General features: G+C 38.7%; 1 protein-coding gene across 1 annotated transcript in view; it reads left to right on the forward strand.

The window, feature by feature from the left end:
* Nucleotides 1-19,001, forward strand: part of LOC138851779 (carnitine O-palmitoyltransferase 2, mitochondrial-like) — a 28,857-nt gene extending 9,856 nt beyond the window's left edge. The window contains exons 5-14 of the mRNA XM_070081251.1: nt 467-636; nt 2,771-2,929; nt 4,574-4,672; nt 5,139-5,519; nt 10,173-10,484; nt 10,784-10,980; nt 14,090-14,259; nt 15,271-15,496; nt 15,990-16,182; nt 18,688-19,001. Of these exons, the coding sequence (XP_069937352.1) occupies nt 467-636; nt 2,771-2,929; nt 4,574-4,672; nt 5,139-5,519; nt 10,173-10,484; nt 10,784-10,980; nt 14,090-14,259; nt 15,271-15,496; nt 15,990-16,182; nt 18,688-18,817 (2,037 nt within the window). The 3' untranslated portion in view covers nt 18,818-19,001. The remainder of the gene's footprint in view (nt 1-466; nt 637-2,770; nt 2,930-4,573; nt 4,673-5,138; nt 5,520-10,172; nt 10,485-10,783; nt 10,981-14,089; nt 14,260-15,270; nt 15,497-15,989; nt 16,183-18,687) is intronic.
* The last annotated feature ends 8,325 nt before the right edge of the window (nt 19,002-27,326 follow it).

Raw genomic sequence — 27,326 nt, forward strand, 5'->3', positions numbered from 1 at the left:
GAAATCAGCTTGAAGAGCCAATGAATAATAATAATTCGCCTTTGTAGAGGGCAAGAAGCTGTGCACTCCAGCTCAAAGTATACAATTTAAAAATAGTATACAAGTGGGATAAGAGAGGGAGAGAGGCTGCAGTGTGTTTGGTCTACCCCTTTTCAGTTGGAAGAAAAGTATAGATAATAGACTGGAATAGAATAACCCTACACTGAATAAGGTGTGTTGCATAAGAGATGATGAAATATTAGAGGATAAGGGGAAAAATGTTAAAACAGGTGAAGATGTTGATAAAGCTAAGTTGCAGTGGAGAAAAATATTAACTGATTTGCCCCTGAATTCTTTGAGTTCATCTTTATTTTACTTATTTTATACAGACTTTTAATAGCTTTTACTGGCAATAATTAGAATAAATACATGTTATGTTATCTTTCATTGTCTGTTCACATAATTAATAGAGAAATTGTATCGTCAGGCAAACAAACACACAAGCTACATCTCGGACCCCTGGTTTGATATGTATCTGAGTGATCGCGTACCTGTAGTGCTGAACTACAATCCCTTCATGGCCTTCCATCCTGAGGAGCGCCCAGGCTACTCTGACCCAGTTATACGTGCTACAAACACCCTAGTGTCATCTCTAAGGTTTGTGTCATGTACATTCTTCTTTCTTTCAACACACCGGCCGTATCCCACCGAGGCGGGGTGGCCCAAAAGGAGAAACAAAAGTTTCTCCTTGTATATTTAGTAATATATACAGGAGTAGGGGTTACTAGCCCCTTGCTCCCGGCATTTTAGTCGCCTCTTACAACACGCATGGCTTACGGAGGAAGAATTCTGTTCCACTTCCCCATGGAGATAAGAGGAAATGAACAAGAATAAGAACTAGAAAGAAAATAGAAGAAAACCCAGAGGGGTGTGTATATATATGCTTGTACATGTATATGTAGTGTGTCCTAAGTGTAAGTAGAAGTAGCAAGACATACCTGAAATCTTGCATGTTTATGAGACAGAAAAAAAAGGACACCAGCAATCCTACCATCATGTAAAACAATTGCAGGCTTTCGTTTCACACTCACTTGGCAGGACAGTAGTACCTCCCTGGGCAGTTGCTGGTTTACCAACCTACTACCTGTAAGTTTAGAAACAAACCCCTCCTTTAAAGTGCAGACATTGTACTTCTCACTTCCAGTACTCAAGTCCGGCTATATAAAAATAACCGGTTTCCCTGAATCCCCTCACAAAATATTACCCTGCTCACACTCCAACAGCTCGTCAGGTCCCAAAAACCATTCGTTTCCATTCACTCTTATCTAACACACTCGTGCACACTTGCTGGAAGCCCAAACCCCTCGCCCACAAAAACCTTCTTTACCCCCTCCCTCCAACCTTTACGAGGACAACCCCGACCCTGCCTTCCTTTCCCTACATATTTATATACACTCCATATCATTCTACTTTGATCCCTTCTCTCTAAATGACCAAACCACCTCAACAACCCCTCTTCAGTCCTCTGACTAATACTAATGATGCACATATTGCATATATTTAGATTTTAAGGCTTTTGATAGGGTCTCTCTTGAGAGACTTATTGGAAAACTTCAAAACATTAGAGGCATAAAAATGCAAACTTTTGAAGTAGATGAGAGATTCTGTATTTGCAAGAAAAATGCAGTTAATGAGATGATTCAGAATATCAACATGAGATACAGTAATGTCATTAGTGGGGTCAGTATATGCTCTCATAATGTTTTTAACCTACTGTATATAAATGACTATAAAAAATTAAGTGGGATAAGAGATGAATGATGGAATTTAAAGTGGATAAATGCTATGTAACAGAAATGGGTATAAATGAAAATGAGCATAGATCATTCTGGTATTCACTATTTGAGCTGAAAAAATGAGGAATTAATACAGCATTCCAGGTCAGACTAGAGCTATTGGGGTCATTAATTGGGATAGGTATGATAGGTAGTGGAGAAGAATTCTTCCTCCATAAGCCATGCGTGTCATGTCATGAGAACTGACAGAAATTTTTCTTTTTAGGTCATCTTGCCTTGGTGGGATACAACCAGTTCATTGAAAACAGAAATGAGTATTTTAGACTGAGAGACAAGTGGCCTATAGGAAATAATAAAAAAAAGGCACAATACCGTGACTGGAACGATACACAAATAACCTGCACATAGAAGAGAGGAGCTTACGACGACGTTTCGGAAACATCGTCCTAAGCTCCTCTCTTCTATGTGCTGGTTATTTGTGTATGGCCTATAGGATTTTAAGTGCTTGTAGAAGATGAGTAAAGTAATATGAGAAACACAGCAAGCTAAACTTAAGTTATGAAAGTTGGGAAGTACAGTGTCTGTCCTGGGAAAGGGACCTTCAGGTGCATTTTGTCGACATTTGATCAAGATGATGATGCCCTTCTTGAAGTGCAGTTAAATAGTGCATTTGATACATGTTTGTTTTCCTTGAGTTGGCATGCTTTGGTGGGATATCACAGAGGGTCTAAAAATATTATGTAGAGTCTGGCAGTGGTAAATAAGTTTCCTTGTTCAGTGTTGCTGGTTATCACTTGAGCCTGTTTTTATATCTTCTTTCAATGCGCCGGCCATATTCCACTGAGGCGGGGTGGCCCAAACAGGAAAAACGAAAGTTTCTCCTTTTAAATTTAGTAATATATACAGGAGAAGGGGTTACTAGCCCCTTGCTCCCGGCATTTTAGCCACCCTGTTTTTATATATACAGCATATATATATTTTGTATAATTCAACAGATATATGTGCACTCTTCGGGATAGTGTCTTGGAGCCAGTTGTTTATCATCTTAATCCTGCAAAGAGTGATAATCAACGGTTTCGTAATATTATGCGATGGATGCCAACTTCTTTGGCATCTTATGCTGCTTATGCTTTGAAGGTAAAGAAGAATTTGTTGTTTACATACTGAGTGTAAGCCACTAAATGAAAGTGGTTTTGGTTTTTTGGAATCATAGCTATATCCCTAGAATTAGAATGCCAAAGCTCATCCAAGGTAACTGTGCTAGATAACACTACCCAACAATTATATGTAATACTGTATTGCATATTACCCTTGACATTATAGCAGTACTGTTTAGGATAATATTTTATTAGGTCTAACACAGTGTATTGATTGTTTTATGCAGTAAAGGTACTGTACACTCCCTCACATCCAGTTCCCAGGATTGAGGTATGTTCGGCATTGATGGACTCATTGTCAAGTGTTTGTACTAAAGTATTTTAAATCCTTGATGCAACTAATCTCTCACACCTGGGAGTCAGAGTTGAGCAAGTCTAATATTAATTACATAAATATGTTTTTACAAGATGGGGTAAACAATATTTTTATATTTTTAAAGCGGTCATAGTTATGCAGAACATTTCACGCAAACTTTAACCAGGATTGAAAGATTTTAACACTAATATAGTTATATGTTGGCATGAAACTACCCACAGTTTAATGCAGTTTGTGTCTAAATATTGTGAATATTAACATTTATAACAATTCTAAGTGATTTTTTTTTTTTTTATAAAAAATATCTTACAATAGTTCTCCATGGGGAAGTGGAACAGAATTCTTCCTCTGTAAGCCATGCATGTTGTAAGAGGCGACTAAAATGCCGAGAGCGAGGGGCTATTAACCCCTTATTCTGTATGTATTACTAAAGTTGTAAAGAGAAATTCTTGTTTTTCTTTTTGGGCCACCCTGCTTCAGTGGGATACGGCCAGTTTGTTGAAAGAAGAAGAAAGATCTAACAATAGTAATATAAAATGGTTAGTAGTATATAAGTACAGTGGACCCCTAGTTCGCAATGCTATCGGTATCCGATAAATCCAGTAGCCGATGCATTATATCACCAAAAATTTGCCTCAGTTCCTGTTACAAAACCCGGTATGCGATGCGATTCGTATGAAACGTGTCCATGTGTGGCCTGAACTGCCCTGTGTGCGCCAGTGTTTACAAGCCAGCCAGTGTGCGCGCATCAAAGGATACATTCGGTACATTCCTTATTATCCATATTATCACTGTTTTGGTGCTTGTTTCTGCAAAATAAGTCACCATGGGCCCCAAGAAAGCTTCTAGTGCCAACCCTGTGGTAAAAATTTTTGGTGCTTGTTTATTGAGTGCAATTGCAAAATAAGTCACCATGGGGCCAAAGTTCAGAGTGCCAGCCCTTTGGTAAAGAAGGTGAGAAACATGATAGAATTCAAGAAAGAGCTTGTATCAAAATTCGAAAATGGTTGTGTGGCCGAGCTCACCAGTATGTATGGGAAGTCCAAATCAACAATCAGTTCCATCCTGGCGAAGAAAGTAAAAATCAAGGAAACTGATGTTGTGAAAGGGGTAAATATGCTAATGAAACAGAGATCACAAACAGTTGAAGATGTGTAGAAGTTGTTGTTAGTGTGGATCAACGAAAAACAGTTAGTGGGAGATAGTGTTTTGGAGGGGTTAATTTGCAAAAAGGCAAGGCAGTTGCATGCGGATCTCATAAAGAAAATGCCTGGAATGAGTGCTGCTGTTAGTGAATTTAAGGCTAGCAAAGTCTGGTTCGACAGATTCAAGAAGCGAAGTGGCATACACAGTGTGGTAAGGCATGGCAAGGCTGCAAGTTCTGACAAATGTGCAGCTCAAGCATTCGTTGATGAATTCAAGGGGTACGTAGAGGCTGAAGGATTCCTCCCCCAACAAGTGTTCACTTGTGATGAAACAGGCCTCTTTTGGAAGAAAATGCCAAAGAGGACCTAAGTCACACAGGAGGAAAAGGCACTGCCAGGACACAAGCCTATGAAGGATAGGTTAATTCTTTTGTTCTGTGGTAATGCTAGTGGGGATTTCAAAGTGAAACCTTTACTTGTGTATCACTCTGAAAAATCCAAGGGGTATTCAAGAAAAACAATGTCATGAAGAGTAAATTGTGTGTGATGTGGAAGCCTAACAATAAGGCGTGGGTCACGAGACTAATTTTTATTGAGTGGGTCAATGAAGTGTTTGGTCCGAGTGTGAGGAAATACCTCCTGGAAAATAATTTGCCACTTAAGTGTCTCTTGGTAATGGACAGCGCTCCTGCTCATCCTCCAGACTTGGAAGATGTGTTGTTTGAGGAGTGTAATTTCATCACAGTGAAGTTCTTGCATCCCCTAATAGCACTCCTCTCATCAAGCCCATGGACCAGCAGGTCATTTCAAACTTCAAAAAACTGTACACCAAATCAGTGTTTCAAAGGTGCTTTGAAGTGACCTCGGACGCTGAATTGATCCTAAGAGAGTTCTGGAGGAATCACTTCAATATCCTCAATTGCATAACCCTTATAGATAAGGAATGGCAGGGAGTGACTTCCAGGCTTTTGAACACTGCTTGGAGAAAATTGTGGCTAGCATGTGTCTTCCAGAAGGATATTGCAGGGTTTGAGGAGGACCCTGACGACCCTATGCATATTGTGGAATCTATTGTGTCTTTGGAGAAGTCCATGGGGTTAGATGTGAGTGGCCAGGATGTGGAAGAGTTAGTGGACAACTGCACGGAAGAGCTAACCACTGAAGAGCTGCAAGACCTTCAACTGGAACAGCAACAGACTGCAGCTAAGGAAGTTGCTTCAGAGGAGGAAGAGAGAGGGGAGACTGTGCCTTCTTCAGTGATTAAAGACATGTGTGCAAAGTGGAATGAGGTGCAAAGTTTTGTGGAGAATTATCACCTTAACAAAACTGTTGCAAGCTGTGTCTACAACATGTTCAATGACAATGCCTTGTCCCATTTTAGGCAAATCTTAAGAGATGCCAGAAACAGGCCTCTCTGGACAGATTTTTTGTGAGACAGGGGTCCAGTGACACTCAACCTGGTCCTAGTGCCAGTAAAAGACAAAGAAGGGAAGTAACCCCAGGGCTTTGATACCTGAAGTCCTTATGGAGGGGGATTCCCCTTCCAAACAATAAACTCTCCTCCCCCTTCCTTCCTCGCCTTCTTCCATATGCCAACAAGAGTCTTCAATAAAGGTACGTAATGTTCACTTATCATTAAAATTAGTGCTTTATATTTCTTTCTCATTGTTTTCTGTATGTAAACTATAGTTATTCTTTAAAAAATGTATATTTTGTTAATGTTTTTGGGTGTCTGGAACGGATTAATTGGATTTACATTATTTCTTATGGGAAATATTACTTTTTTTAAAAGATTGTATAGTATATACAGTGGATAACATGATAGGAATATTTAGAATATGTAATTTAAAATATCCTAGGCAGTAGGTTGGTAGACAGTATCCACCCAGGGAGGTGCTACCATCCTGCCATGTGAATGTACAATGGAAGCCTGTAATTGTTTTACATGATGGTAGGATTGCTGGTGTCTTTTTTTCTGTCTCATGAACATGCAAGATTTCAGGTACGTCTTGCTACTTCTACTTACACTTAGGTCACACTACACATACATGTACAAGCACATATATACACACCCCTCTGGGTTTTCTTCTATTTTCTTTCTAGTTCTTGTTCTTGTTTATTTTCTCTTATCTCCATGGGGAAGTGGAACAGAATTCTTCCTCCGTAAGCCATGCGTGTTTTAAGAGGCGACTAAAATGCCGGGAGCAAGGGGCTAGTAAGCCTCTTCTCCTGTATATATTACTAAATGTAAAAGGAGAAACTTTCGTTTTTCCTTTTGGGTCACCCCGCCTAAGGGGGTGGGAGAGTTTCAGTGGAGAGGAATAAATGGGATTAGGTCAGGGGTTTCAAATAGAGTTAGAGCTAAAGAAGGAGTAGCAATAATGTTGAAGGATAAGCTATGGCAGGAAAAGAGGGACTATAAATGTATTAATTCAAGGATTATGTGGAGTAAAATAAAGAGTGGATGTGAAAAGTGGGTTATAATAAGCGTGTATGCACCTGGAGGGAGTAGTAGGTAAATTTGGGGTGCCAGGGGTAAATGTAAATGGGGAGCCTTTAATTGAGCTATGTGTAGAAAGAGATTTGGTAATAAGTAATACATATTTTATGAAAAAGAGGATAAATAAATATACAAGGTATGATGTAGCACGTAATGAAAGTAGTTTATTAGATTATGTATTGGTGGATAAAAGGTTGATGGGTAGGCTCCAGGATGTACATGTTTATAGAGGGGCAACTGATATATCGGATCATTATTTAGTTGTAGCTACAGTTAGAGTAAGAGGTAGATGGGAAAAGAGGAAGGTGGCAACAACAAGTAAGAGGGAGGTGAAAGTGTATAAACTAAGGGAGGAGGAAGTTCGGGTGAGATATAAGCGACTATTGGCAGAAAGGTGGGCTAGTGCAAAGATGAGTAGTGGGGGGGGGGGGTTGAAGAGGGTTGGAATAGTTTTAAAAATGCAGTATTAGAATGTGGGGCAGAAGTTTGTGGTTATAGGAGGGTGGGGGCAGGAGGAAAGAGGAGTGATTGGTGGAATGATGAAGTAAAGGGTGTGATAAAAGAGAAAAAGGTAGCTTATGAGAGGTTTTTACAAAGCAGAAGTGTTATAAGAAGAGCAGAGTATATGGAGAGTAAAAGAAAGGTAAAGAGAGTGGTGAGAGAGTGCAAAAGGAGAGCAGATGATAGAGTGGGAGAGGCACTGTCAAGAAATTTTAATGAAAATAAGAAAAAATTTTGGAGTGAGTTAAACAAGTTAAGAAAGCCTAGGGAAAGTATGGATTTGTCAGTTAAAAACAGAGTAGGGGAGTTAGTAGATGGGGAGATGGAGGTATTAGGTAGATGGCGAGAATATTTTGAGGAACTTTTAAATGTTAAGGAAGAAACAGAGGCAGTAATTTCATGCACTGGTCAGGGAGGTATACCATCTTTTAGGAGTGAAGAAGAGCAGAATGTAAGTGTGGGGGAGGTACGTGAGGCATTACGTAGAATGAAAGGGGGTAAAGCAGCTGGAACTGATGGGATCATGACAGAAATGTTAAAAGCAGGGGGGGATATAGTGTTGGAGTGGTTGGTACTTTTGTTTAATAAATGTATGAAAGAGGGGAAGGTACCTAGGGATTGGCGGAGAGCATGTATAGTCCCTTTATATAAAGGGAAAGGGGACAAAAGAGACTGTAAAAATTATAGAGGAATAAGTTTACTGAGTATACCAGGAAAAGTGTACGGTAGGGTTATAATTGAAAGAATTAGAGGTAAGACAGAATGTAGGATTGCGGATGAGCAAGGAGGTTTCAGAGTGGGTAGGGGATGTGTAGATCAAGTGTTTACATTGAAGCATATATGTGAACAGTATTTAGATAAAGGTAGGGAAGTTTTTATTGCATTTATGGATTTAGAAAAGGCATATGATAGAGTGGATAGAGGAGCAATGTGGCAGATGTTGCAAGTATATGGAATAGGTGGTAAGTTATTAAATGCTGTAAAGAGTTTTTATGAGGATAGTGAGGCTCAGGTTAGGGTGTGTAGAAGAGAGGGAGACTACTTCCCGGTAAAAGTAGGTCTTAGACAGGGATGTGTAATGTCACCATGGTTGTTTAATATATTTATAGATGGGGTTGTAAAGGAAGTAAATGCTAGGGTGTTCGGGAGAGGGGTGGGATTAAATTTTGGGGAATCAAATTCAAAATGGGAATTGACACAGTTACTTTTTGCTGATGATACTGTGCTTATGGGAGATTCTAAAGAAAAATTGCAAAGGTTAGTGGATGAGTTTGGGAATGTGTGTAAAGGTAGAAAGTTGAAAGTGAACATAGAAAAGAGTAAGGTGATGAGGGTATCAAATGATTTAGATAAAGAAAAATTGGATATCAAATTGGGGAGGAGGAGTATGGAAGAAGTGAATGTTTTCAGATACTTGGGAGTTGACGTGTCGGCGGATGGATTTATGAAGGATGAGGTTAATCATAGAATTGATGAGGGAAAAAAGGTGAGTGGTGCGTTGAGGTATATGTGGAGTCAAAAAACGTTATCTATGGAGGCAAAGAAGGGAATGTATGAAAGTATAGTAGTACCAACACTCTTATATGGGTGTGAAGCTTGGGTGGTAAATGCAGCAGCGAGGAGACGGTTGGAGGCAGTGGAGATGTCCTGTTTAAGGGCAATGTGTGGTGTAAATATTATGCAGAAAATTCGGAGTGTGGAAATTAGGAAAAGGTGTGGAGTTAATAAAAGTATTAGTCAGAGGGCAGAAGAGGGGTTGTTGAGGTGGTTTGGTCATTTAGAGAGAATGGATCAAAGTAGAATGACATGGAAAGCATATAAATCTATAGGGGAAGGAAGGCGGGGTAGGGGTCGTCCTCGAAAGGGTTGGAGAGAGGGGGTAAAGGAGGTTTTGTGGGCAAGGGGCTTGGACTTCCAGCAAGCGTGCGTGAGCGTGTTAGATAGGAGTGAATGGAGACGAATGGTACTTGGGACCTGACGATCTGTTGGAGTGTGAGCAGGGTAATATTTAGTGAAGGGATTCAGGGAAACCGGTTATTTTCATATAGTCGGACTTGAGTCCTGGAAATGGGAAGTACAATGCCTGCACTTTAAAGGAGGGGTTTGGGATATTGGCAGTTTGGAGGGATATGTTGTGTATCTTTATATGTGTATGCTTCTAAACTGTTGTATTCTGAGCACCTCTGCAAAAACAGTGATAATGTGCGAGTGTGGTGAAAGTGTTGAATGATGATGAAAGTATTTTCTTTTTGGGGATTTTCTTTCTTTTTTGGGTCACCCTGCCTCGGTGGGAGACGGCTGACTTGTTTAAAAAAAAAAAAAAAAAATGTAAGTGTAGTATGACCTAAGTGTAAGTAGAAGTAGTGTCTACCAACCTACTACTAGGTAGTAGGTTGGTAGACAGCAACCGCCCAGGGAGGTACTACCGTCCTGCCAAGTGAGTGTAAAACGAAAGCCTGTAATTGTTTTACATGATGGTAGGATTGCTGGTGTCTTTTTTCTGTCTCATAAACATGCAAGATTTCAGGTATGTCTTGCTACTTCTACTTACACTTAGGTCACACTACACATACATGTACAAGCATATATATACACACCCCTCTGGGTTTTCTTCTATTTTCTTTCTAGTTCTTGTTCTTGTTTATTTCCTCTTATCTCCATGGGGAAGTGGAACAGAATTCTTCCTCCGTAAGCCATGCGTGTTGTAAGAGGCGACTAAAATGCCGGGAGCAAGGGGCTAGTAACCCCTTCTCCTGTATATATTACTAAATGTAAAAGGAGAAACTTTCGTTTTTCCTTTTGGGCCACCCCGCCTCGGTGGGATACGGCCGGTGTGTTGAAAGAACATGCCTGCATATCATACATTGCCAAGGATCAGACTCCCCCTCCAAAGTATCCCATTGCCATCTTCTCATCAGAAAACCGAAATACTTGGGCTGCGTGCCGGGCAGAACTGCTTGCAGCAGGAAACGAAGCTGCTTTGAATGCTATAGATTGTGCTGCCTTTAATATAGTATTTGATGATGTAGAAGTTGGTTCACAACCAGAAAAAATATTTCACACTTTTCTCTATGGCAACGGAAAGAATCGGTTTGTATGTGCCAGATTTTATTATAAGTATCTAATAGGGTATAATAAAATTGTGCTTAATTTAAATATGCTGCAATTAAAGCTTTGTAGTACTAAATAGAAGTATTTTTTTTTTTTGGAGGACTTAGTGTACAGTATTAAAAATAGTTTTCTGTATAAATGTATGAATCCATATTATGTTGTACTCTAATTAAAATCTCTACATTATTATTTTATATGCACTATTTTCTGTAGTTTCTATCTGTAATAATTTTCATTACACTTTATTAGCTATTTTTTTAAAATTCATTTATTTTCAGGTGGTTTGACAAATCTTTCTCAGTAATCTTCACTTCTGATGGTCAAGGTGCTCTCAATTTTGAGCATTCATGGGGTGATGGAGTAGCTGTCATGAGCTACTTCAATGAAGTAGCCAAAGATGTTCAGGAGAAGCCATCCATTCACCCTGAGAGTGTACCTGCTAATATTGATGCCTCGCAGTTTGTTCGTAGGTTAGGTAAGTGTGATGACTCAAGTTTTGTTATATTTCATGTACTGTACAGAAATTATTATTTTTTAGTTTTTTAACAAGTCGGCCATCTCCCACCGAGGCAGGGTGACCCAAAAAGAAAGAAAATACCCAAAAAGAAAATACTTTCATCATCATTCAACACTTTCACCTCACTCACACATAATCACTGTTTTTGCAGAGGTGCTCAGAATACAACAGCTTAGAAGCATGTACATATAAAGATACACAACATATCACTTCAAACAGAAATATAAACATTATTTGTTTTTAACTTTAACCTCTTAACAAACTTATTTTTTTAACCACAGCAACCATTTCTCATCAAGGTAAGGTGATGAAATGAAGGACACATTCACCATGGTTCATTCAGTAGCTGCCTTGTCAGAAGTGCAGAGAAATTACAGTCCAAATGACCCTCAGTACTGCATCATCCTCACATCTTCAGAGTGCAGACATTGTACTCTAATTAAATTATTTCTTATTGTAAAATTTGGTTTTGTTGGACAAAGACTTCACACACAATGTACAGTTTCTTTTTACACATTCTGATCCAGGCATATCTGTAAAGTTTTATCTGCTCATACTGAGTTATACCTATATACAAAAGTGAAAGTTATTTTTTCAGTCTGATTCATATAAAAGAGACTGTTTTCAGTGAGAAGGACAATATGTTTGCAGTGAAACCTTCATTGTGATGTTTTGGCCATGACAACTTTATCCATTTTAATAGCAATAAAGGTTTCATTGTAAACTTAGTCTTTCTCACTATCTATCATCTTATGCCATTGTTTAGCCACTTGTCTTGACACTGCAGACCATGGAACTTTTATATGGATCATTTTTCACAACATCTTTATGCATAATACAGTGAATGCTCAGTTATCCAAACTATACAGGGCAGAGCTTCATCTGGTTTATAGACTTCTGGATGTTCTTGTTTTGAGAGGAGTAACTGCTATGTCTGATTATTACATAGATTTCGAACTGTAGTATCGGCAAACCTCTGGCAAGACAGTGATAGAGTGAGTGAAGATGAAGTGTTTCTTATTTTTTGGCGAAAGTGTTAAAAAAAAAAAAGGAAGATGAAGTGCTAAAAGAAAAGTTTGAGTGGATAAGAGAGAGAGAGAGAGGTAAAAGTAGATGAAGTAAGAAAAGGGTAAGTTAATAAGAATGATGAGTAACTGCTGAAAGAGTGAGAGCAAGTAATAAAGAGGTGGTTGAGGCATTATGGTGTAGATTTTAAAATACAATGCTAGAATATGCAGCATAGGCTTTTGGTTATAGGTAGGTGGAAAGAAGCATGATGGGTGGAATGAGGTAAAAAGGATGGTAGGGGGAGAAAAAGTTACCATATGAAAGACTTACAATGTAAAAAGTATATGCAGAAGGAAGAGATAGGGGAGAAAAGGAGAGGTTCAGTAAGTGGTAGAAGAATTCAAAAAGAAACAGTCTAATAAAAAATTTTGCTGAAACTTAAAAATAACTTTGGAGAAAGATGAGGAACCCTGGAAGCTAATTAACTTAGCTGTTAAAAAAAACAAGTGGTAAAATGGGGGAGGGATAGTTATTGGAAAGATAGTTTATTTGGAGGCATTGTTAAATAATGATGAAAGGGAGATGGTGATTTCATGCATGGGGCAGGGAGAAATAGGATCTGTTATGAGGAGGGAATATCTGGTGGTGAGTGTGAAATAAATAGGCAGGATGAAATGGGATAAAGCAGCTGGGGTAGATGGAATTAAAAGTGAGGAAGGGGAGATTAGCTCAAATTCCCTTCACTGCACTTCACTGGCATCAAGTCTCTTTTCTCACCTATAGATACCTTTCAGCAGGTGTGCTTGCCCCTTCTGTGTAGCTTGTGGTGTGCAGCTAACTGTGGAAAATGAACTAACAATTTGCTTATCTCGGGGAACTTTTAGGAGAGTCTTTTGATGTTAATAATTTAATGGGATTTGTTTGCTAGTATTTATTTGTGTTTTATGTTTCTTATTTTAGTAGTTCAAGGTTCAAGGTGTTCTTCAAATATCGAAACTGTCTACCTATCCTCTTCCCTTGAAGGATGAAAGTAGTTGGAGATAAAAGTTTAGAATAGTTGGACTGTCTTGTTCCACACTAGCCAGTATTTTCCGTGCTGGATACTTCTGTTTGCAGCTATGTCTTCCCAAGCAAATATGGGCAGTTCTTTTACCTGCTGTCCCTGTTCACCCAATAATAAATGGATATCTGAGAGTCAGTTGTTGTGGGTTACATCCTAGGAAAGAGGACTAAAGGACCCTTAAAGGAACTATACCACACTGCTTGGCTTAATTGGGTTATCCTGTGTTAAGAACCCTCTGAGGTTAATAAACCAAAAAGTCTTGTTCAGGAAGTTAGTGACAGCTTGACCTACTTTCATAATGAGGAAGGAAGAAAGACTGGCAAGTCTTAGTTCATTACGGAATACATGACTGGACGAAAATATCGAGTGGCCGGCAACTGCTCCAACACATCAGAATATTTCGTGAGAACCATGTTTATTTATTGTTCAGAGAATCCCCATGCCTTGAAAGGTATGCTAAGCCTTGTTTACCCTTTATTTAACAGTGTGACAAGATGCACTGGATGACTGAGAGACTGTTTGAGTGGCTGGAATCAGGCAGCTGATGCCCAAATCAAGAGCTTAGACTATGGTACTGTACTATAATATATGTTTTTTAAACTCAGTTTTCTACATACTGTACCTTCCCTGTCATTGTACATTAACACTTGATGTATGCGGTTATTTATATTACTAGAGTAATAGCAGATTTGATTACAATATATAATAAACCCTGTAGCTAGGGATGATGAGGTGTTTAAGGTTTATAACAATGTAAGACACATGAGCCCCTAGTTAGCGATGTGTAGGTGCAGAGGTCACATTCTTCCTGGGTTGTTGACGGTTTCCACAGCAAAATAAAATAAATTGTGCCAAGAGCCCAGTACTTTAAACTGTGAAAGAAATAATGCATGCAAGAGCTAGTAGTGTTTAATTAAATGATAAAACAGAGGATATAGATTATGTTGTCAAGGAACTGTAATACAGGAATTATTTAAAGACTGTAATTCATTTCAGAATTCAACTTGACATCAAATTTAGAGGCTGCTATTAATAAGGCTATCCAAACATATGAGACTAACATCAGCACTCTACAAGTTAATGTTTTGGAATCCAAAATTTTGAGCAAGAATTTATGCAAGAAATACAAAGTGTCACCAGATGCCATGATGCAGTTAGGATTCCAGGTACAGTATGTTTAAATAATAAATGCACTACATTACTGTAAAATACTAATTTAGTCATTGATTTTAAATATACAAAAATACTTTTAAGTGCATTAGGATGTGACAGTTTCACTACCAATCACTTGATGTTTTAGACAGCCTTGCATCTCCTGTGATAAGGATAAGGAGATAGGGAAGGGAGCACATCTTCTGCCCGGTAGAAGCCAAGTGGTGCCCCTTCATTAAAGTTGGAAAAGGGGAATGCAGATAATGAACATAAAAAGAAAATTTGACACACAAGCCATCTCTCACTGAGGTAGGGTAACCCCAAGAAAAGTAATACATTCACCATCATTCATTCAGTTGCTGTCTTGCCAGAAGAGTAGAGACATCACAATTAAAATGACCTTCCCAACTGTTACACTCCCATTAGTCTTTCAGAGTGTGCTGTACTTCCCACCTCCAGGACTCAGATCCAGCAAACCAATTTCCCCTGAATCCCTCCATAAATGTTACATAAATAAACCCTCAATATAACAAACTAATAGGAGAGAGCAGGTGCCTGGTAATGGCAATTTTGGTGGATAGAAAAAGAGATTGTTTTGCTGTGATAACACTAACTGATAATTATGTGGCCATAGACTTTAAACATTGTTTCCAAAATGACTGACCCAGCAAATTTTGTTCTGGGTTTTCAAAAACTTGTCTATGGAGGTCTGTATGTGTGTTAGACCAGGCTGAATGGAAACAAGTGGTTTTTATGGCTTGACGTGTTGTTGGAATGCGAACAAGGAATATTTGAAGGAATTCTGAAAAATCGGTTAGCTGGACTTGAGTCTGGCTCAGAGTACAAGTATGTAGTACTCTGAAGGAGGGGTGGGAATGTTGCAGTTCAGAGGGCTATTTGACTCATGATGTGATTGATGGTGAATGTGTTTCTATTTTTTTAGGTGGGAGATGGCCAGTGTGTTGACAAAATAACTGTTGGTAATTTGAAAGTATTTTTATGTTCAAAGCTCACTGTTTTTACAGGTTGCATATTACCTTCAGCATGGAATGGTTGTAGCTACATATGAATCTTGCAGCACTGCTGCATTTAAACATGGTCGTACAGAGACCATTCGCCCAGCAACTTTGGAAACAACAGAGTTTGCAAAAGCTGTGTCTCGGTCACAGCTACCGAGCAATGCAGACTTGAAGAAATTAATAATGGAATGCTCTAAATATCATGGGATGTTGACTAAAGAGGCTGCTATGGGTGAGGCAATTTTATCTATTAATTTGTTTATTTTGGGTTACAGGTTATTGTAAATTTTGAAAGTAGAATTAAATTTAAATTTGTTTAATGTTTTTGTGAATTAAGGGGTACTGTAAGCAAAGTAAAATAATAGTTTATCATTGTGTACTTTTATTTGCTATACAGTATTTATATATTAGAATTTATAGGGAAGTGAGATCTAGTTCTTGGTCTAACCTCTTAACATTCAGCAGAGATGTGAAATAGCTGTCATATCCATTTTAAACTCCTGTATAAAATTTGCTTCCACTCTGTACATATATAGTTAATCCCATGTACAGATACAAACATGCATACACATAAATGTCATTCTGATTACACAGTGATAAAGATTCTTTGCCAGTAATATTAATGCTATGAAATTCCCTTTTGGTGCTTAACTACATAGGCAACAGGGTTGAATAAAGGAAATTTACACAAATTTGCCTTCAGTATTTCTCTTTTTATGCCTTAGGTCAAGGGTTTGACCGTCACCTGTTTGGTCTGAGGAAATTAGCGGAAGCCCAAGGTGGTCGGATGCCAGACCTCTTCATTGATCCTGCGTATGCAAAAATAAATCACAATATTTTATCTACTTCTACTCTTCCATCTGCTGCTATAAGCTTTGGTGGCTTTGCACCAGTTGTTAGAGATGGATTTGGTGTTGGGTAAGTTCGAATACGTTTTCTCTAATTATTAGATTTTGTTTTCAGTAAGATTCCTTATAGTTTTTAACCTTTTTATTTTATTAAATATTTTTAGCTATTTTGTTTCATTACAGTTCCTTGTTTACCAATATATATATTGTTAGTCTTTTTAAGGGAAATGGGCGTATTGATGATTGGGAAGCTCTCTTGACCCAAGGATAGAGATATTTTTCCCTTTCCTTGGATCAAACCTGCTTAACTCCCATTCTACAGATGTATGGCTTTAGTGGGTTTAGCATTTCTCAGTGATTAATTACTGATGTCTGAACCTTTCAGCCCAACAACAGTAATAGCCATCCATACTGTAGTATACTCCATATTCTTCATTTTGGATTAAAACAAAAGTGTATGACAGTCATGGGTGAAGGATGTACAGTAGACCATCATTTAACACAGCTTTGTCTGGGACGTTTTGGTTATTGCACATTTGAAGAATTGTGGCATATTTTTGTTTAACACTTCGTAAAATTAATTTAACACGGTTGCGGGAGGGGGAAAAATTCTGAGAGCAGTCACCTGCCGGGTGGGATGGTCTGTGGGTTACACCATTGAGTCAAGTCATTTAGTAAGCCAGTCGGTAAGTCAAGTCAATCATTCAGTCAAGTCAGCTAGTTCTTTTTAATTGTACGAACTGATGCTTCATTAAGGCCACTCTTAAGCTTATCTAACATCTCGATTTTCTTCGTAATTCCTAGACTTGAATGCTTAAACCTTTTTTAGTCACTTGTGGGAACACTTGTATGCTTACTGGGTGCCACGATTGCTTGGCAGATTTAAGAAATGGCAATGAAAATAAAATATCTCTCTACACACTAGCCGTATCCCACTGAGGCGGGGTGGCCCAAAAGGAAAAATGAAAGTTTCTCCTTTTACATTTAGTAATATATACAGGAGAAGGGGTTACTAGCCCCTTGCTCCCGGCATTTTAGTCGCCTCTTACAACACGCATGGCTTATGGAGGAAGAATTCTGTTCCACTTCCCCATGGAGGTAAGAGGAAATAAACAAGAAGAAGAAGAACTAGAAAGAAAATAGAAGAAAACTCAGAGGGGTGTGTGTGTATATATATGCTTGTACATGTATGTGTAGTGTGACCTAAGTGCAAGTAGTAGTAGCAAGACATACCTGAAATCTTGCATGTTTATGAGACAGACAAGACACCAGCAATCCTACCATCATGTAAAACAATTACAGGCTTTCGTTTTACACTCACTTGGCAGGACGGTAGTACCTCCCTGGGCAGTTGCTGTTTACCAACCTACTACCTAGGAAGAAAATATATACTATGTAAATAAACACAGGAGCTTCCCAAGTATTGTCGTCCTACATGTGTGTGAACCAAACTGAAGGCTGGGAGGGTGGTGTGGGTGGCTGAGGGAGACCTGCTGTCATCCCCCACCACCCTCAGCCCCCCCACACCACCCTCCCAGCCTTCAGTTTGGTTCATACACATGTAGGACGACAATACTTGGGAAGCTTGCTGTGTTTATTTACATACATATTTTCATATTTTCATTGCCATTTTTTAAATCTGATTGACTGGCTTACTGGCTTGACTGACTTACTGCCCTGACTAACTTACTGACTAATTTGACTGACTGACTTGACTCACTCACTGAATGACTTAGACTTTTACACTGAAGAGAGCAGCTGATGCCTCACCGTCAGTTGTATAATGTACTACAGGGTAAAAGAGAACAGAAATCAATTACAGAATTTATGCATACTCCAGTACAACCATTGACTTCAGTACCAGAACCTCTCCCATCTACCTCAGCCCAGTAGGGCCACAGCATAACTCTCCACTCTCTTCACAGTCATCGACAATCACCAGCATCCACAAATTACGGTAAGAAATACTATTATTTCTGTTGCATTTGTAGTCTTAAGCAGTAACACTGCATTTTCAGGAACGTAACTACCGTGTTAAATGACTGTCTACTGTAATTTTGAACTTTTTATTAGGTATTATTATTATTATAATCAAAAAGAAGCGCTTAGCCACAAGGGCTATACAGCTTTTTTTTTTTTTTTTTTTTTTTTTTTATTAGGTAGAGAGTGCAAAAAAAAAAAAATAAGAAAAATTGTAGTTTATAATATATAGTAATTGTAATTAGCTTTGAAATCATATTTTTTTTTATTGAGTATGTGTTTGTTTACTATTTTTATATCTAATTTCTCCATAGGTGAGTGGAACAGAATTCTTCCTCTGTTAGCCATGCATGTCGTAAGAGGCAACTAATATGCCAGGAGCAAGGGGCTAGTAACCCCTTCTCCTGTATACATTACTAAAATTAAAAAGAGAAACTTTCGTTTTTCTTTTTGGGCCACCCTGCCTCTGTGGTATATGGCCAGTTTGTTGGAAGAAGAAATATATCTAATTACTGTATCATTATAGTTAATGACTTCAATCATTTTACTGCCTCAGTCTTGAAATGATTTTTGTTTTTCATTATTTATATTGCAGTTACCAGATTCAGGATGACTGGTTGGGTCTTGTACTGTCCTCGTATCATCCTCATCGTGATGGTGCTGGCTTTATTGAATGTGCTGAAAAAGCCTACAAGATCATTCATGATGCACTAACAAATCCTTAACCTACAACTTGGTTAGAGATTCATCTGAGAAATTACAGAATTGCTGAAAATTCTCCTGAATGCCTCTATAGCACCCACAAACAGCCAAAACAAATTAAAATAAATGTTGTAGAAAAAAATGGTAGGCAATTTAAGTTGATTATTGTATGCACATCAGTTAGAAAAAAAAAGAAATCAAGATATCTTTAACTAGTATTATTTTAACCTGGGACTGCTGGGCATGCATCTGAGTAGTTTTGAAAATAGTTGATCTGTGTGAAAGCTTACAAATGAAATTTTGTGAGTAACTTCTTGCTCTAAAAATCTATACTTTTTTTTTTTTTGTACAGGAGGGCCCTGCTTATATGACAGGTCTGGTTCCAAGCTACTGCCGTAAAGCGAATCACCCTTTTTTCTTTTTCTTTTTTTAACTTATAAACACAAGAGCTGATTTCCTCTATTCTGTTTATTGCAGTATACAGAAAACTACTGTATAAACATTTAAAAATATATCAGAAATGTTATAAATGGTGCAAAGGTGACATTAAAAAAATATCTAAAGATGGTTGACACAAACACCTTACCAGTATAGTATGCTCCTTGCTTAACGACCAAGTTGCTTACCAACCTACTCGTAGGAATGGAGCCCCATCATTAACCCTTTCAGGGTCCGTCCCGTAGATCTACGGCTTTACGTTCAGGGTCCAAACCGTAGATCTACGCCATGAGCTCAGCTCACTCTGATAAACTGTGAGTGGTACATTTGGGCCTAGATATGAGAGAATACATCTATGTGGTATGTGTGCACCACATAAAACAGATCCTGCAGCACACTGTGTATAATGAGAGAAAAAAAATGAAATCATGATTTTTCGATTAAAACAGCAACTTTGCAGTGTTTTTTCGTATGTTTTTTATAGTTGTATTTGCGATTTCTTGGTCTCATTTGATAGAATGGAAGACATATTACAGAAATAGAGATGATTTTGATTGGTTTTAGCACTGGAAATGGCTTGAAACTGAGCTCAAAGTAGCGGAAATGTTAAATTTTTGCCGATATTCAAGAGTAAACAAACGACCTCACACGTCTAATACACGTCAGCTGGTGGGTCTAATATACATTCACAAATATGGTGATGATATTTATACAATTATTACAGTATTGCATAACAGTAAATCTTCTATTTTTTGGTGTGAATAAAAATTCATTATGTGAATAAAAAATCAAAATGGAATTTATTTGTAAAGCCTCAAAACATAACTAATGAACAGAGGAAATGTTAGTTTAGTGCCAGGAATGCCTACATTGTTCATTCTGGACCCTATTTTGAAATTGGAATATTTTGAACTTTGTGTTAAATTGGCCAAATTAACAATTTCCGATCACTTTATTTTGTAGTTGAAACAGTTGACTTGGCGATTTCTTGTGCTCAATCGATAGAATAGAAGTAATACTAGTGAAATAGCTAAGAATTTGGTTGATTGGAATAATGTAATTGGCCTAAAATGGGAGTCAAAGTCGGCAAAATCGCCGATTCGTAAATATCGCTGACACATCAAAATTCGCGAGAGCATAATTTCGTCAATTTTCCACCAAATTTCGTACTTTTTGTTTTATTACCTTCACAAAAAGATTCTCTACGATTTCATAAGAAAAAATAACAAATTTTTTTTTTTTGAAAATTCTTGGACACTGGTGCGTGACTCCAGATTTGGGCCTTGGACCCTGAAAGGGTTAATTCCACATCAGTAAAAGTTTTCCATGTAAGAAATAAGGATATCACATTTTCTTATAACTTTAGTGTTCACTGGTGTAGCACTTTCCTTTAGAGTTCATATAAAGTGAGAGCCTTACATCGTAATAACTATAAAACACTTGAAAGTTTGGAAAGTTTCCAGACGGAACCAAGAGAGAGATGCAGAGCTCACGGCATCACCCAGTTGTATACAGAGTACATTGGGTATGAAATACCTCTATGCTGGTGATGAGCATTTAATCTAAGAATTTAGACATCTCCTCCCTGTCCTTGGATCAAACCTGATTACCTCCTTTCCCCCCCCCCCCCTTAGGCACTCCATGACAATTATGGGTTTATTGCTCCCCCCATAAATTTAATAATTTGGTGAAAATAAAAAGTATAGAATAGGATTTTATTATTATTTATACAGTACATATATGAAAATTTACTAATATTTAAGCAAATAATCTCTCCATTACATTTTACTATTCACACTTTATTAGAGTCATAAACACGCTAAGATAACAGGGATATCTTGCTACTCCTACTTACACTTTGGTCACACTTCACAGACACGCACATGCATATATATATATACATACATCTAGGTTTTTCTCCTTTTTCTAAATAGCTCTTGTTCTTTTTTATTTCTTCTATTGTCCATGGGGAAGTGGAAAAGAATCTTTCCTCCGTAAGCCATGCGTGTCGTATGAGGCGACTAAAATGCCGGGAGCAATGGGCTAGTAACCCCTTCTCCTGTATACAATTACTAAAAAAGAGAAGAAGAAAAACTTTATAAAACTGGGTTGCTTAAATGTGCGTGGATGTAGTGCGGATGACAAGAAACAGATGATTGCTGATGTTATGAATGAAAAGAAGTTGGATGTCCTGGCCCTAAGCGAAACAAAGCTGAAGGGGGTAGGAGAGTTTCAGTGGGGGGAAATAAATGGGATTAAATCTGGAGTATCTGAGAGAGTTAGAGCAAAGGAAGGGGTAGCAGTAATGTTAAATGATCAGTTATGGAAGGAGAAAAGAGAATATGAATGTGTAAATTCAAGAATTATGTGGATTAAAGTAAAGGTTGGATGCGAGAAGTGGGTCATAATAAGCGTGTATGCACCTGGAGAAGAGAGGAATGCAGAGGAGAGAGAGAGATTTTGGGAGATGTTAAGTGAATGTATAGGAGCCTTTGAACCAAGTGAGAGAGTAATTGTGGTAGGGGACTTGAATGCTAAAGTAGGAGAAACTTTTAGAGAGGGTGTGGTAGGTAAGTTTGGGGTGCCAGGTGTAAATGATAATGGGAGCCCTTTGATTGAACTTTGTATAGAAAGGGGTTTAGTTATAGGTAATACATATTTTAAGAAAAAGAGGATAAATAAGTATACACGATATGATGTAGGGCGAAATGACAGTAGTTTGTTGGATTATGTATTGGTAGATAAAAGACTGTTGAGTAGACTTCAGGATGTACATGTTTATAGAGGGGCCACAGATATATCAGATCACTTTCTAGTTGTAGCTACACTGAGAGTAAAAGGTAGATGGGATACAAGGAGAATAGAAGCATCAGGGAAGAGAGAGGTGAAGGTTTATAAACTAAAAGAGGAGGCAGTTAGGGTAAGATATAAACAGCTATTGGAGGATAGATGGGCTAATGAGAGCATAGGCAATGGGGTCGAAGAGGTATGGGGTAGGTTTAAAAATGTAGTGTTAGAGTGTTCAGCAGAAGTTTGTGGTTACAGGAAAGTGGGTGCAGGAGGGAAGAGGAGCGATTGGTGGAATGATGATGTAAAGAGAGTAGTAAGGGAGAAAAAGTTAGCATATGAGAAGTTTTTACAAAGTAGAAGTGATGCAAGGAGGGAAGAGTATATGGAGAAAAAGAGAGAAGTTAAGAGAGTGGTGAAGCAATGTAAAAAGAGAGCAAATGAGAGAGTGGGTGAGATGTTATCAACAAATTTTGTTGAAAATAAGAAAAAGTTTTGGAGTGAGATTAACAAGTTAAGAAAGCCTAGAGAACAAATGGATTTGTCAGTTAAAAATAGGAGAGGAGAGTTATTAAATGGAGAGTTAGAGGTATTGGGAAGATGGAAGGAATATTTTGAGGAATTGTTAAATGTTGATGAAGATAGGGAAGCTGTGATTTCGTGTATAGGGCAAGGAGGAATAACATCTTGTAGGAGTGAGGAAGAGCCAGTTGTGAGTGTGGGGGAAGTTCGTGAGGCAGTAGGTAAAATGAAAGGGGGTAAGGCAGCCGGGATTGATGGGATAAAGATAGAAATGTTAAAAGCAGGTGGGGATATAGTTTTGGAGTGGTTGGTGCAATTATTTAATAAATGTATGGAAGAGGGTAAGGTACCTAGGGATTGGCAGAGAGCATGCATAGTTCCTTTGTATAAAGGCAAAGGGGATAAAAGAGAGTGCAAAAATTATAGGGGGATAAGTCTGTTGAGTGTACCTGGTAAAGTGTATGGTAGAGTTATAATTGAAAGAATTAAGAGTAAGACGGAGAATAGGATAGCAGATGAACAAGGAGGCTTTAGGAAAGGTAGGGGGTGTGTGGACCAGGTGTTTACAGTGAAACATATAAGTGAACAGTATTTAGATAAGGCTAAAGAGGTCTTTGTGGCATTTATGGATTTGGAAAAGGCGTATGACAGGGTGGATAGGGGGGCAATGTGGCAGATGTTGCAAGTGTATGGTGTAGGAGGTAGGTTACTGAAAGCAGTGAAGAGTTTTTACGAGGATAGTGAGGCTCAAGTTAGAGTATGTAGGAAAGAGGGAAATTTTTTCCCAGTAAAAGTAGGCCTTAGACAAGGATGTGTGATGTCACCGTGGTTGTTTAATATATTTATAGATGGGGTTGTAAGAGAAGTAAATGCGAGGGTCTTGGCAAGAGGCGTGGAGTTAAAAGATAAAGAATCACACACAAAGTGGGAGTTGTCACAGCTGCTCTTTGCTGATGACACTGTGCTCTTGGGAGATTCTGAAGAGAAGTTGCAGAGATTGGTGGATGAATTTGGTAGGGTGTGCAAAAGAAGAAAATTAAAGGTGAATACAGGAAAGAGTAAGGTTATGAGGATAACAAAAAGATTAGGTGATGAAAGATTGAATATCAGATTGGAGGGAGAGAGTATGGAGGAGGTGAACGTATTCAGATATTTGGGAGTGGACGTGTCAGCGGATGGGTCTATGAAAGATGAGGTGAATCATAGAATTGATGAGGGAAAAAGAGTGAGTGGTGCACTTAGGAGTCTGTGGAGACAAAGAACTTTGTCCTTGGAGGCAAAGAGGGGAATGTATGAGAGTATAGTTTTACCAACGCTCTTATATGGGTGTGAAGCGTGGGTGATGAATGTTGCAGCGAGGAGAAGGCTGGAGGCAGTGGAGATGTCATGTCTGAGGGCAATGTGTGGTGTGAATATAATGCAGAGAATTCGTAGTTTGGAAGTTAGGAGGAGGTGCGGGATTACCAAAACTGTTGTCCAGAGGGCTGAGGAAGGGTTGTTGAGGTGGTTCGGACATGTAGAGAGAATGGAGCGAAACAGAATGACTTCAAGAGTGTATCAGTCTGTAGTGGAAGGAAGGCGGGGTAGGGGTCGGCCTAGGAAGGGTTGGAGGGAGGGGGTAAAGGAGGTTTTGTGTGCGAGGGGCTTGGACTTCCAGCAGGCATGCGTGAGCGTGTTTGATAGGAGTGAATGGAGACAAATGGTTTTTAATACTTGACGTGCTGTTGGAGTGTGAGCAAAGTAACATTTATGAAGGGATTCAGGGAAACCGGCAGGCCGGACTTGAGTCCTGGAGATGGGAAGTACAGTGCCTGCACTCTGAAGGAGGGGTGTTAATGTTGCAGTTTAAAAACTGTAGTGTAAAGCACCCTTCTGGCAAGACAGTGATGGAGTGAATGATGGTGAAAGTTTTTCTTTTTCGGGCCACCCTGCCTTGGTGGGAATCGGCCGGTGTGATAATAAAAAAAAAAAATATGAAGAATCCCACACCAGCATCAAGGAAACTCCCCTGAGGGTGCAATAAGAGTTTAACCATCTCCTGCCAAGGCAGGGTGACACAAAGAAGAAAACTCACCGACATTCACTAAATTTTTATCTTGCCAGAAGTGTGCTGACATGTTTGTGATGTAATACACACACAGTATGTAAATCATTATTATTATTATAATCAAAACAAAGCACTAAACCACCAGGGTCATACAGCACTGCGTATATAAATAATATAGTGCTATATTACAGAACATTATATTCATTACATGTGTGTATTTTTCTATATATTTGAACTTAAAATACATAGGTTTGAATTATGGACAACACATTTCTGTGTAAGGGTCTGATGACCACTAGAAAAGCATCCTGCTTGCCTATAAAACATTACCAGTACAAGGGTCATGAATGTCTCTTGTATTCATTTTCTTGCTCAATTTTTACTCTCCAAGAACTGAACCAAGTCAGTATTAGCAAGGAGTTTGAAACAAGTCGGCCGTCTCCCACCGAGGCAGGGTGACCCAAAAAGAAAGAAAATCCCCAAAAAGAAAATACTTTTCATCATTCAACACTTTCACCTCACTCACACATAATCACTGTTTTTGCAGAGGTGCTCAGAATACAACAGTTTAGAAGCATATACGTATAAAGATACACAACATATCCCTCCAAACTGCCAATATCCCAAACCCCTCCTTTAAAGTGCAGGCATTGTACTTCCCATTTCCAGGACTCAAGTCCGGCTATATAAAAATAACCGGTTTCCCTGAATCCCTTCACTAAATATTACCCTGCTCACACTCCAAGAGCTCGTCAGGTCCTAAATACCATTCATCTCCATTCGCTCCTGTCTAACATGCTCATGCACGCCTGCTGGAAGTCCAAGCCCCTTGCCCACAAAACCTCCTTTACCCCCTCCCTCCAACCTTTTCGAGGACGACCCCTACCCTGCCTTCCTTCCCCTACAGATTTATACGCTCTCCATGTCATTCTACTTTGATCCATTCTCTCTAAATGACCAAACCACCTCAACAACCCCTCTTCAGCCCTCTGACTAATATTTTTATTAACTCCACACCTTCTCTTAATTTCCACACTCCGAATTTTCTGCATAATATATTTATAATACACTTTGCCCTTAGACAGGACGACATCACTGCCTCCAACCAACTCCTCACTGAAGCATTTACAACCCAAGCTTCACGCCCATATAAGAGTGTTGGTACCACTATACTTTCATACATTCCCTTCTTTTCCTCCATAGATAATGTTTTTTGTCTCCACATATACCTCAACGCACCACTCACCTTTTTTCCTTCATCAATTCTATGGTTAACCTCATCCTTCATAAATCCATCCGCTGACATGTCAACTCCCAAATATCTGAAAACATTCACTTCTTCCATACTCCTCCTCTCCAATTTGATATCCAATTTTTCTTTATCTAAATCATTTGATACCCTCATCACCTTACTCTTTTCTATGTTCACTTTCAACTTTCTACCTTTACACACACTCCCAAACTCGTCCACTAACCTTTGCAATTTTTCTTTAGAATCTCCCATAAGCACAGTATCATCAGCAAAAAGTAACTGTGTCAATTCCCATTTTGTATTTGATTCCCCATAATTTAATCCCACCCCTCTCCCGAACACCCTAGCATTTACTTCTTTTACAACCCCATCTATAAATATATTAAACAACCATGGTGACATTACACATCCCTGTCTAAGACCTACTTTTACTGGGAAGTAGTCTCCCTCTCTTCTACACACCCTAACCTGAGCCTCACTATCCTCATAAAAACTCTTTACAGCATTTAGTAACTTACTACCTATTCCATATACTTGCAACATCTGCCACATTGCTCCCCTATCCACTCTATCATATGCCTTTTCTAAATCCATAAATGCAATGAAAACTTCCCTACCTTTATCTAAATACTGTTCACATATATGCTTCAATGTAAACACTTGATCTACACATCCCCTACCCACTCTAAAACCTCCTTGCTCATCCGCAATCCTACATTCTGTCTTACCTCTAATTCTTTCAATAATAACCCTACCGTACACTTTTCCTGGTATACTCAGTAAACTTATTCCTCTATAATTTTTACAATCTCTTTTGTCCCCCTTCCCTTTATATAAAGGAACTATACATGCTCTCTGCCAATCCCTAGGTACCTTCCCTTCTTTCATACATTTATTAAACAAAAATACCAATCCCTCTCACACTTTATCCCTTCCTGTTTTTAACATTTCTGTCATGATCCCGTCAGTTCCAGCTGCTTTACCCCCTTTCATTCTACATAATGCCTCATGCACCTCCCCACACTCCCATCCTGCTCTTCTTCACTCCTAAAAGATGGTATACCTCTCTGGCCAATGCACGAAATTACAGCTTCCCTTTCTTCGTCGACATTTAAAAGATCCTCAAAATATTGCCGCCATCTACCCAATACCTCCATCTCCCCATCTACTAACTCCCCAACTCTGTTATTAACTGATAAATCCATTCGTTCCCTAGGTCTTATTTTCATTAAAATTTCTTGACAGTGTCTCTCCCACTCTATCATCTGCTTTCCTTTTGCACTCTCTCACCACTATCTTCACCTTTCTTTTACTCTCCATATACTCTGCTCTTCTTATAACACTTGTGCTTTGTAAAAACCTCTCATAAGCTACTTTTTTCTCTTTTATCACACCCTTTACTTCATCATTCCACCAATCACTCCTCTTTCCTCCTGCACCCACCCTCCTATAACCACAAACTTCTGCCCCACATTCTAATATTGCA

This window comes from Cherax quadricarinatus, unplaced genomic scaffold (assembly GCF_038502225.1).
Source record: "Cherax quadricarinatus isolate ZL_2023a unplaced genomic scaffold, ASM3850222v1 Contig2065, whole genome shotgun sequence".
Lineage (NCBI taxonomy): Eukaryota > Metazoa > Arthropoda > Malacostraca > Decapoda > Parastacidae > Cherax > Cherax quadricarinatus.